Source organism: Porites lutea, chromosome 3 (assembly GCF_958299795.1).
Source record: "Porites lutea chromosome 3, jaPorLute2.1, whole genome shotgun sequence".
In the NCBI taxonomy this organism is placed as follows: domain Eukaryota; kingdom Metazoa; phylum Cnidaria; class Anthozoa; order Scleractinia; family Poritidae; genus Porites; species Porites lutea.
In genome coordinates, this window is record NC_133203.1 from 13,380,079 (window position 1) to 13,392,505 (window position 12,427).

General features: G+C 39.4%; 1 protein-coding gene across 1 annotated transcript; it reads left to right on the forward strand.

The window, feature by feature from the left end:
* The first annotated feature begins 284 nt into the window (after positions 1 to 284).
* On the forward strand, positions 285 to 9,836 carry LOC140930541 (uncharacterized). Its single transcript, XM_073380268.1, has 3 exons — positions 285 to 414; positions 754 to 934; positions 9,450 to 9,836. Exons 1-3 carry the CDS (start codon positions 364 to 366, stop codon positions 9,743 to 9,745), a joined length of 528 nt encoding a protein of 175 aa, XP_073236369.1. The 5' UTR covers positions 285 to 363; the 3' UTR covers positions 9,746 to 9,836.
* Positions 9,837 to 12,427: the final 2,591 nt, after the last annotated feature.

A 12,427-nucleotide genomic window follows, 5' to 3' on the forward strand; every position in this document is an offset into this window, starting at 1 on the left:
CGCAAACTCCAAGACTAGCTATAACAAATCACCATTTCTGAATTGAAATAAAACTCTGTTTTGTTAAAGTAGGGGGTTCCCTATAGTATGCTCCACAGTCGTTCTTTGTGTCGTCACGCAACGATCCTTGTGGGGAGGAGCATTGCGTGACGACACAAAGAACGCCTGTGGAGCAGACTATAAGAAACCCCTTTACATTAACAATTCTAATTTATTATGACCTTGACTTCTTTTTTTTTTTTTTTCGTTTTCTTTTTCCTTTTTGTTTTGTTTTGTTTTGCTTTTTTGGTTTTTATTTTTAATTTTTCATAGCGTATAACCGTTGCCAGGATTCTCTCTCGAAAAGTCTGTTATATTTCTGAAATGGACTCGACGCTGACGGCACCAGGAAAACTGAAAGCAGATCTTACACGGGTAGGCAATTAAAAAGATATAGTTTCGGGCAACCAATATGCGGCTAATAAATGTACAAACAGCTGATACGGAGAAAAAGTCTTCTTATTTTATGATAATGTTTCTTCACAAACGAAGCTGCAATCCAATATGATGAAGCCACTTTAATTTGATTCTTCAGTGGAAAGAATCTATTTAAGTGGATGCGTAGCTAAATTCACCGAATGCGAAGTAGAATATCATTGATGAAGCTTTGGCCAATGTTGGTTTTAAATTTAATTACTCAGGGGCACACATGCTAGATGGCAACCCGTAAAACTCGATTTTAATCTTTCGCTGTTTTGTGTTTTTATCCCACAGGCAACATCTTCAGGATCCCAGCCAAAAAAGCTTCCTGTAGAGGAACAATCTTACGTGGTGATGGTTACTGGCACAGCCAACAGGACCTTGCTAACGAAGGAGATTTTAGATTTCTGTGGAGTCTTGCCGATTTATAACACTAAACGGTATCCGAACACGAGCACTACGAGTGGAGTTGCAGGTAGTACAGGAATTCTATTCGAATTCTTTGAAATTGCTCGTGATCCAGTCATCTTACTAGTTACTCTCTGCTGTAGACTGAAAAATACAGGTTAAGTCACTTCTCGAATGGCTCTCCTCCCTATCGAATGCACTCCCCTAATTTGCAGTTACTACTACCACTACTACCACTACCGCCACTACTGCCACTACTACCACTACTGCCACTACTGCTACTACTGCCACTACTGCCACTACTGCTACTACTGCTACTACACAGCTCGTAAGGAGGGCTGTGCAGGAATGTGTCCACCCCTGCCCTTGCCAGAATAGATGGCTACTTGCCCTGTAGCCTAGTAACTGATAAGGGGAGTCCAGCACTCAGGGAACTGAGACACAAAAGTTCAGTTTTATCAACTGAGTTGTGGACCACCCACAACTTGATTGGCAAAACGTGATTAGCCTGATTAGATGATGATAAGATGATAGCGTGATTAGATTAGTGGGGGGCAAAACGTGATTAGCCTGTAAGATTGAGAAATCACAATCGAACACTTTTATTGCCCCTGCAGGGATTTCGCCCAGAAGGCGAAATCCCAAGGAGGCACTCTAGTAACTCGCGCGTATATTAAGGAAAGTACTTACAGTTGAAATATACAGTCATACAGTCAATATAGAAAAACATCTCGATTTGCTTAAACAGGGGCCGCGAGGAATCGGTAGGTAATGATGAAGTTTCTATTGTTTGCGTCCGCAAGTACGAAATGGTTAGGATGACCTAAAACACAAAAAATTCCCGAAGGAACAGCTTACAATAGGTAGATTTCGTGACATTAATTGTGCAGTCACACTTCGATACTCTTTTGCGTTACGTGTTATCAGTGACATTCTGTGGAGCAGTTGTTATGTAAGTTATGGACCAAAAGACACTCGTTAAGCGCAGATGAAGTTATAAGGTGCGTAGAACAGTGTATATTTTAACACGAAGTGAGTTTGCCAGACACGAGTTCACAAATCTTTGATTGGAAACCTTAAGCTGAACCTTGCCAGACACTCTTTCTCATAAGACTCGGCCCAAAACAAGCAAGACGAGCGAATGATTCAAAGGCTAGCTTATCACTAGCGGAACGATGGACGATTACAGAAATTTGCCGACCATCATATTCTGTGCTGACTTATTCCCTGCTCACAGATGTCCTTCCGCTATAAATTTAAAAAAAAAGACTAGAATGCGCGAGCGTGAATTGATCAAACGTCCTTTTAATTTCTAAGGCTTACTTTCCGGCAAATGAAATGAACTAAATGTAAAAAGTGAAATAGAAATAGCGAGAAATTAAACTTCTAATTAAATCTTTTCTTATGGTTTAGAATAAACTATTCTTGAAACTGAGAATAATTATGTTTTGATCAAACCTGTGCAAATCGAACCGAAACTGTGCATGGAACCTTGCGTTTATTTCCTGTATTTATCTCATCTATTGTATGGAATATGTGTGAACATCTTCATTATGAATCGGTATATTTCAAAGAGCTACAGAAGGAGCAGGAAAATACTATATACAGAACGGGGGTAGTTGTAGTGTCAACTATAACTAGTCAATATGGATATCAGCAGCTGTCTTTATCAGTGTTATTGCTTATCCTCCCACTTTACAATTCGTTACTACCTCATTTTCCCTCAATATGCAAGAGCGTATCTTTTTTACTTGGCTTAGTCTCTTGGTAAAGTACATGTAATTAACGGCAGGTCCCTTCAGATCGCTTTCTATATACAGTCGACTCCCGATAATTCGAACCTTCAAGGGAAATTGAAAAAAGTTCGATTTATCGGGAGTTCGAGTTATCGAGGGTAAAATTAATAGAAAGCGATCTTAAGGGAAATGTAAATTGCTTCGAGTTAACTGGAGGTTCGAGTTATAGAGAGTTCGAGTTACCGGGATTCGACTGTAATTTTACCCTCGATAACTCGAACTCCCGATAAATCGAACTTTTTTCTATTTCCCTTGAAGGTTCGAATTATCAGGAGTCGACTGTATGGTCGATCTAAGCTGATCTTGCTAGAATCAATAAAAACGAATAAAGTGTGCAGAACACATCGTTGGCATAACATCTACATATCTGAATATTTTAGAATGGAGCTTTCTCTATAAAAAAAGTAAGAAAAACGATAAACAAACCTGTAATAAACACAAACTCGCCAATGTTTGACTGAACCAGTGTCACAAAATAAGTGCTAGTTCCCGGGCAAGAAAAACTGAACACATACGTTCGAAGCCAGACGTGACAGCCAGCCAGTCCAAGATCGCGCCTAACGGCCCAAACCGTGATTCGCATGGCATCCATGATCTCCCACGGGACTAGACTAGGAAGCGTTCTCCTTCGTCGAACGTAATTATTGTTATTATTATTATGGTGTGATCCTCTCCAGTTCCTTTTCTGGAAATTCTCAGCCAAGTCTCAACACCAATCCCGCAGCTTCGAGACATAACACTTACCGCAAGATATGGGCAGTACCAAGGATGGCTGAAAACTGTAGCTTCCAAAAATATTTTGTGGACTCAAACTCCCATACAAGGTCTTTGCATTCCAGATTCCCCAAGATAGTTCCAAGTGCACCAAACACGATGCGTATTACTGTCACTCTCGTGGCTCGAGCTCTGTGGCCTGCGAACGGCAGACGTATTTCCGGTCGTCGCTTCTCTCCCTACGAAAAATAGCGTCTGCGAACCCGAGCGGCAAAACGATTTCCGTGACGTAAAACCTTTTGTTTTGATGTTGGCCAATCAGATCAAAAGATAGAATACAGCTCGAGTGACTCCTCGCGATCTCGCGCGCTGATACGCTTTGGAACGTGAATTTCACGAACATAACAAGGTTTCCTGCGACGTTGAATGCTGACTTCTTTATGAAGTAACTGCTTCTTAAGCCATGTATGTGATGTAGGCCTTTGGTTTCGCTTTGTAAAATACGGTAGTACATGACATAAACAAAACCTGGAAAAATAATCGCTACAGCGAAAGGAAAGTAACAAATCTTAATGACATCGCGCTTAGACTTATTGCAGTTTAACCAGCGCTGACAAAAGGTGGTGAATCAATTATACAGACACATCCTTGACTGATTCAGAAATCTCTGACAATCGATCGTTAATGATCTGAAAAAACGTAAACCTTTGCCAGACCCAGCATGAAGTAAATAATTACAGCAGTAAATTGATCATAGTCAAGATGACATTTGAGCTACGACGCATAGACTCATCTTGCAAAAAGCTATGGAAATTAAAACCTTGAAAAGATGTATTTAAAGCAATAAAACAACAAATATAAAATGTTTTCTATCTGATCAACGTTCTGTCTGAACCAAGAAGCAACCACGCATGGGAAATCAATTACCACTCGTCCTAGCTTTCAAATTTAAAGATAAAGGATATCTACTAAAAAATATCTAAAGCGGCACACGACAAACTATCGTAGAGTTCTCCAAAGCATACTTTCCTGCCAGGAACCAGAAAGGAGCTCTGAGAAGCAACAAACGGCATGATGCATCTACTGTCATTAGGATATCGTTTCAAATATGATCAAAACATCTAGGTGTGATAGACCATTGACTCCGTAGGCAAATAGATAAAAAATGTCCTCAAATCCTGTATCTTGTATCTTTTCTTCAATGAGAATCCTCTTGATGCTCATTTCATCAATCAGTCCCACAATCCTGGCAAATTAATTTTCGTAAACGCGTCGTTCTGACACAGGTTGAAAAAAGGCGTTTCCGTTTCCGTTTTTGTAACGGTTACCTCACGGAAACCTGAATATCCGCAGACGGAATTGTAACTAACCGTTGCGGGAAACACGTGTATCCGTCATGTTTCAGTTTCTGCGGAGGCGCTTAAACGCATCCCTTATACTCGCGTTTCCGTCAGGTTTACTCTTGCGGAAACGCTAACTGCCGTCATGTTTCCGCAGCTCGTAAATTCAGAGGATACTCAATTATCCGTTAAGTTCCCGGAAGAATGAATGCGGAAACTCAGTTTGATCGGTTTACTTTCTGCAGCCTTCATGTTCACCCAGATTCCACTTTCGGTGGATTATTCACTAGATTTCCTAAATGTGTTAACTTTACTTAACCATCCAGTTTCGAATCCTATGTTCATTCTATCCGGTATATAAAAAGTGGACGTTTGTGAGACAACCCTGGACCGTTTCATGCATCCAAAATGACCCATTTTCGCTGATACACACAAATCAAGCAGAGTCATATTTAGGTGCATTTTTGGGATTAAAGATTTTATTAAAATAATTCTCTCTCCATTTTCATATAATATGTACATATGTATATTAAATATTTTCACAATAAAAAAGAGACTCCTTACAATGTATTCCTATTTTCTACAGTTTTTATATCCAAAACTGTAACTTTTCCATTTAAATAGGCCACTTCCGAGTTCTAAAAACCCTCACTTTCAAAATGAGGCTAGGTGCGCAACCTTTCTTGTGAAAATGAGTTTTATTTGCATGAGAATGAAGAAAGATTTCCATATAAAACGCTGAGCATCTACCCTCGTTTTGAAACAGAGGCCTGGGGGAACTCGGAAATGGCCAATTAAATAATCCTTTTAGAACTGACAAAATTCAAAATTTTTTCCTTGAAATGATTAAATTAACATAATAATTATACAGTCTATTAAACCTCTTCTTATGCACACTTCTTTAATACGGACAGTTCCTTTGGTCCCAGAAATGCCAACAATCATACATTCCCTACCTCTATAATACGGACATCTCTGTAAAGCGGACACTTGGTTCTGTCCCTTTGGTTTCCGTATTAAAGATTTTGACTGTATAATAATTAATTAACTAACATTATTATAAGTAACGTGCATTTCCATTCCAAAATAACTCCAAGAAGTAGTTCACAGCAAAATTATTACATAATTTAATAAGAACAATATTACAAATAAAAGTCTTACTTCTGCATAAAATCTCATTAGGGAATCTAAACTGCTGCCCTAATTCATATTAGCGAGTACCAGTACTTGGTGGATCATCCCCAAAAATTATTGTTAAAGCCTATACAAACTGCTGAGAGGCTATTATTGGGGAGTATCAGACTGATGCTACAAAGACGACAGTGATGCAAACAAAACTAGCCATATAGGCTTTATATACAAATGTATAAGCTAACATCTCTACACGTGTCTCACTTTTTGTTGCTACTCTGCTGTAACTGCATGGACACAACTTAGACCTGGTGGCACACAAAGTAGTCTACCAGAATTTGCCTACATTTGAGTTTGAATAATAATCACGAACTGTGCACTTTTAACAAGCGCCTCACTTTCACAATGCATCTATCTTACACTCCCTGTTTTATAGTTTTAGGATAATCCATTGACTATCCTGTAATTTCAGCAATTTTAATGAACACAGTCGAGTAAAGATTGTCTTAAAGAATAAAACTCTTATCACCTTTCCAATAAGATTGTGCAATTTAGAGTTGATCATCACAGGGTCATCCTTACTAAAGAAGGCCGATAATACATTAGGGACTTTAAGCAAATTGCTACAGTGACCTCTACTATGGTGGTCGTGGATGCAGAGTCCTGAAGAGAGAATGTCACTGTTGACCATCAAATTTCAACTTTATGCAAGTGGCACCCAAAAGTCACACAGGGCTTCTCGCTCATTTGGTTTCGTTGTTAGTAAAACGCAGGGAAGACTGAATTACTGCCCAGTGAACTAGAAGTGTCACATATATTCTTGATTAAGAGAAAAACAATATGATAGGTTTTAAACCAGTGAAAAATAGGGGGAAAGTAGAATTTTATACTCATGTAGAGTGACTATGCCATCTCATTTTGTGCTTCGGCTAAAGGTCATTTTCTGGACATAATGTGCACAGCATCATTTTTGGACCTTTTATTCCCAGTTGCCATAGTAGCGATCACTGTAGCAATTTGTTACTTTGGCGGTGTTATTGGCATACTGCCCATGAAGGGCAGTTATTTGGTACTGGTCTGTCTGACAAGTATTTATCAACCTCTCTGGTTATTTTCCTGGCTGTTCTTTTTTTTTGCCTCTTTGACATGTGAGCCTCACTAAAGGCGTCAAGAACAGCATTGATGTTTCTTAACTTTGACCTCTCTGAGCACAGTGGCCTGATGTACCTGGGTGGTGGATCGCTGGCCCCCTCTTCATTGTCTTCACTCTCCTCCAAAGACATAAATTGGATAGCATTGTGTACGTCTAATAAAGCCTTTATTTTGGCTTTGTCATTCGGAGAAAGTTGTGCCTTGTCCAACACGTCTGTGCGATTCCTCAATTTCTGAACACCAAAAAAACTTATTTAGTCACAGTGGCTTGACTAGTGTGATAAACACTTGATTAACATTTACTTTGTTCTTCAGCAACAGTTTAGTCTGGCAAAATAGTGACTCTGACTATTTTGAATCTTCAGATTTGGTTCTTGCTCTCTGCTCTGAGCAATTTACACTACAATCAAACCCCTCAAATAAATGGCAAGGACACTGTTAACATTAAAAATGTCAAAGGGGGTAGGGTGTGGCACTCGTACATTCTATAACAATCATAAATTATGTATCCATAAGACAAACATGCAAAACATGTGTTGTGTTCTTAAAAAATGAAAGAGCCTTGTGCCCTTAACCTGAAAGATCCAGGTACCCAGGATGAATGTTTTTGAACAAACTAAGACTTCCTTGTCACCCAGGAGCAACAATAATGCAACAGGGGCCACCAGGCACTGCCAAAGCACAGCTCTGTCACAGGACAGGCTAAATAAATCACTCAGTGGATGACGTAACCTACACAGTAGAAATATTTGCACTGCAAGCATTAACAAAATAATGTACATGTATTTTACCTACCTTTTTAGCTCTCAAATTGGCATCTTGTCCGAATTCTGTGTTCTTCAAGTTTTCCATTTTGCCACCTTACCACGTCTGCGCGAGTATTTCCCTGACTTCAGTACTGAAAAATGGCCCCTAGCAAAAGGAAAGCATGTTAAATGTGCAGGTCTGTAGAAAAGGAATTAAGAGTGCTTCTTGGTGTTGCTAAAAGTATTGTTGGTTTGCTCCTGTTTTTGGTGTGGGTATTATTTAGTGGCTTTTCAATCTATTGTATTCATGTCATTAGGGGATTGCACCTGTTGGCAACACCAAGAAACTACAGTGGAACCCCATTAATATGGTCATCAATGGGCCAAAAAAGTTTTGCCGTAATAATGAGGTGGCTGTATTAAAGAGGATTTTTTTACAAGAAAATGTATGGTGGTTTTTGCCAGGCTGCCAAAAAAAAGTGGTTATATGACGAGGTGACTGTATTACCGAGGTGGCCCTAAGGCAGGGTTTCACTGTTCCAAATTCAAGAAACTTAGAAAAGTGTACAACTTACCTTTTTTCTCTGTTTTGGGCCATTTCTTTTACCCAAAATTTTCCCACACTTCATTAACCAAAAATAGCCTCATGTTTTTGTTCTCCGCATCATTATACCTCAAAGAAATAAAGACCAAAAGAAATGTCAAATATTTATATCAAAATAATAATACATGTATTACACGTATATGTATACTATTGTAACAGCCTGGTTCTGAAAAACTAGAGAGCTTAAAATGAGGCAGTTTTCTGGGAGTGCATTACAAAGACAAATATTTAAAAAATGAAGGTTGCTTCTATCATCGAATAAAGCCCTTATCCAAGTGCTTGAGACACAATACAAAATTAAAGTGTAACAATATAAAAACACTGTATAATCGTCTAGTTGATCTCCTTGTGGCATGTGCAAATTTGAGAAAAAAGGGCGGCTATACACAAGCACCGTCGTCCTTTCAAATTTCGACTTTAAACATATCGACCGCCCACGATCTTGCGAGAAGTCTCGCGAGTTAGTTCCTTGATTTTAAGAGCTAAACCGTGATTGGCTGAAAAGGTTTTACGTCACGGAAACCGTTTTGCCGCTCGGGTTCGCAGACGCTATTTTTCGTAGGGCGACCGGAAATGCGTCTGCTGTTCGCAGGCTAATGGCTCTGTGGATTCTTTTAATTTCGAGCGCTAAGTCGTGATACTTTTCCACCTTTTCCTCCTTCGTAGTAAAGATATTTTGGTCCGCTGGCACAGCAATGTCGATCTATGTTTGTGTACTACAGTAATATCTGGACGATTGTGCTTCAGCCGCTTGTCCGTAATATTATTATTATTCTGATAACCATTGTTATTATCATTATTATTATTATTATTATTATTATTATTATTATTATTATTGTTATTATCATTTTATTATTATTATTATTATTATGACATAAAAATTAAAACAAGAAGTTGAATACCTAGCAAACTCTTAGCAATGTAGCTTTGTTTCTCTTAATAGAGGATTTCAGGACCCACAAATTCGCTATCTTGGATGTCTCCTCTTCAGCCTCAACGCCCAACTGGTCCAATTAGTCATTAAAAATCATATTGTAGACTCTGGGTGAAGTTTGCCTATGGCAGTTCTTTTCGTCAAATTATCAATTTTTTTTTGCAGTTGTTAAGGGGAGACATCTGGTCAAGCGACAGGTATCGAGATCTGAACAAGCTGCGGTCCGTCGTTTGAATCTTACTTGTTCAAGCATGGTAACTGATGGAGAACTCAAATGGCCTGCTGTGGATGATTGTACCCCTGATGAATGGATAGCACAATGTAGATTTAAGGATCACTATTGCGTTTACTTTGTAAAGTGCAATTTCGAGAAACCAAGAAAGCATTGGAAATGGACACAAGTACACGACCGCAAGGCAGTTCGCATTTGCTGTGATATCGCTTGTCCTAGTGAATGGTAAAAATTTGGGAGATGGAAAAATCCACCCCCCATGCATCCTTCCACCTTGACACCTTCAAATTTTCACGAGAGGCACCTTTAAGTCAACTTAATGAGGTATCTAAAGTAGAGGAATTAGTAATTTCATACTATGTATTAAAGATAAAGAAAAATAAAAACATGTTTTTTGGATAGAAAGTATCTTAGCTGTTGTTGTTTTTGTTGCTTTCTTGTTGCTTGTTTTTCATTTCTATCTTTGATAACACAATTCTTCACATTTAAGCTGGTTGTATTAAAATTGAAATATTTCGTAAGCAAAATGGTGTTACTTTTTGATTAATCGTATAATCGAATAATCGAAACTGAATCCATAGCAAGGCTTCAAGTGCAGCTTTCTATTCGCATTTCAGGAACTAGGGAACTATTAAGCTCAGGGTGGTTTCATTTGCTGTAATCATTTTGGTTATAATGAGCTGTTGTCCCCGAGAGAAACTCTAAAGACAGACGATTTTACGTCCCTCAAAAAATTCCAGTTTCTTATCGATTCTTACTTACTTACTTACTTACTTACCTACCTACCTACCTACCTACCTACCTACCTACCTACCTACCTACCTACTCACTCACTCACTCACTCACTCACTCACTCACTCACTCACTCACTCACTCACTCACTCACTCACTCACTCACTCACTCACTCACTCACTCACTCACTCACTCACTCACTCACTCACTCACTCACTCACTCACTCACTCACTCACTCACTCACTCACTCACTCACTCACTCACTCACTCACTCACTCACTCACTCACTCACTCACTCACTCACTCACTCACTCACTCACTCACTCACTCACTCACTCACTCACTCACTCACTCACTCACTCACTCACTCACTCACTCACTCACTCACTCACTCACTCACTCACTCACTCACTCACTCACTCACTCACTCACTCACTCACTCACTCACTCACTCACTCACTCACTCACTCACTCACTCACTCACTCACTCACTCACTCACTCACTCACTCACTCACTCACTCACTCACTCACTCACTCACTCACTCACTCACTCACTCACTCACTCACTCACTCACTCACTCACTCACTCACTCACTCACTCACTCACTCACTCACTCACTCACTCACTCACTCACTCACTCACTCACTCACTCACTCACTCACTCACTCACTCACTCACTCACTCACTCACTCACTCACTCACTCACTCACTCACTCACTCACTCACTCACTCACTCACTCACTCACTCACTCACTCACTCACTCACTCACTCACTCACTCACTCACTCACTCACTCACTCACTCACTCACTCACTCACTCACTCACTCACTCACTCACTCACTCACTCACTCACTCACTCACTCACTCACTCACTCACTCACTCACTCACTCACTCACTCACTCACTCACTCACTCACTCACTCACTCACTCACTCACTCACTCACTCACTCACTCACTCACTCACTCACTCACTCACTCACTCACTCACTCACTCACTCACTCACTCACTCACTCACTCACTCACTCACTCACTCACTCACTCACTCACTCACTCACTCACTCACTCACTCACTCACTCACTCACTCACTCACTCACTCACTCACTCACTCACTCACTCACTCACTCACTCACTCACTCACTCACTCACTCACTCACTTACTTACTTAACTGTATCGGAGAAAATCGTTGGCATGACGAAATTCTTCCTCCAACTCCCTCTGTCCAACATAACAGTTCGGAGTTCACGTGCCTCCAAACCAGTATCATCTTCCAAGACTTGTTTTAGTGTAATTTTGGGGCGGCTCACTCTTCTCCGCTCATCAGGTTCACATAACAGAACTCTGCCAGCTGGCTCATTGTGTCTTGACACGCCCAGAGATTTTTTTCGATTTTCTGATAGACTGGGGCCTAGTCAAGTCGTAGAGAGTCAATCTGCGAAATTTTAAGTTATAGCGCACTGTAATAATTTGCATTATTTTATCCCTATAATTTTGAACGGTAGAAATCAGTGCCAATAGGGCCTACTTTTAACAATAACTTTTTGGCCACAAAATTTATACAGCTTTCACAAAATTATCGTCTGATAAAAACTATTCGTGTTTTTCTAAGGCTGCCAAATCGTTGTGGTTTGACGGACGAGTCAATGAAATTTATGAAAAATTTCGCTTCACCGGAACACTGGAAAATTTGGACCATTTACAGACTTCATGAAATGTCTATAAATCAGTAATTTACAGACTTGATAATTTTACTTGTTCAAAACAAAATCTCTGTAAATTTATTTTACAGAAATTTTATACAGTTTTTGTAGAGTCTTCGGTTTTAGGTCTCTATAAAATGTTTGTAAAATGTTAACAAATTATAAGAGCTGTAGTGAGAAGAAATACTTACAATTTACAGACTTTATAAAATCTTCCAAAAATGTTTGTAAATCTACTATTTACAAAGATTTTACTGTAATTGGACGTCTGACATAAAATGTCTGTAACACTGCTGTAAATTAACACAAACTGGGCATCATAAAATCTCTGTAAATTGACGCAAACGGGGTACCGTAAAATCTCTGTAAATTGACGCAAACGGGGTACCGTAAAATCTCTGTAAATTGACGCAAACGGGGTACCGTAAAATCTATGTAAATTGACGCAAACGGGGTACCGTAAAGTCTCTGTA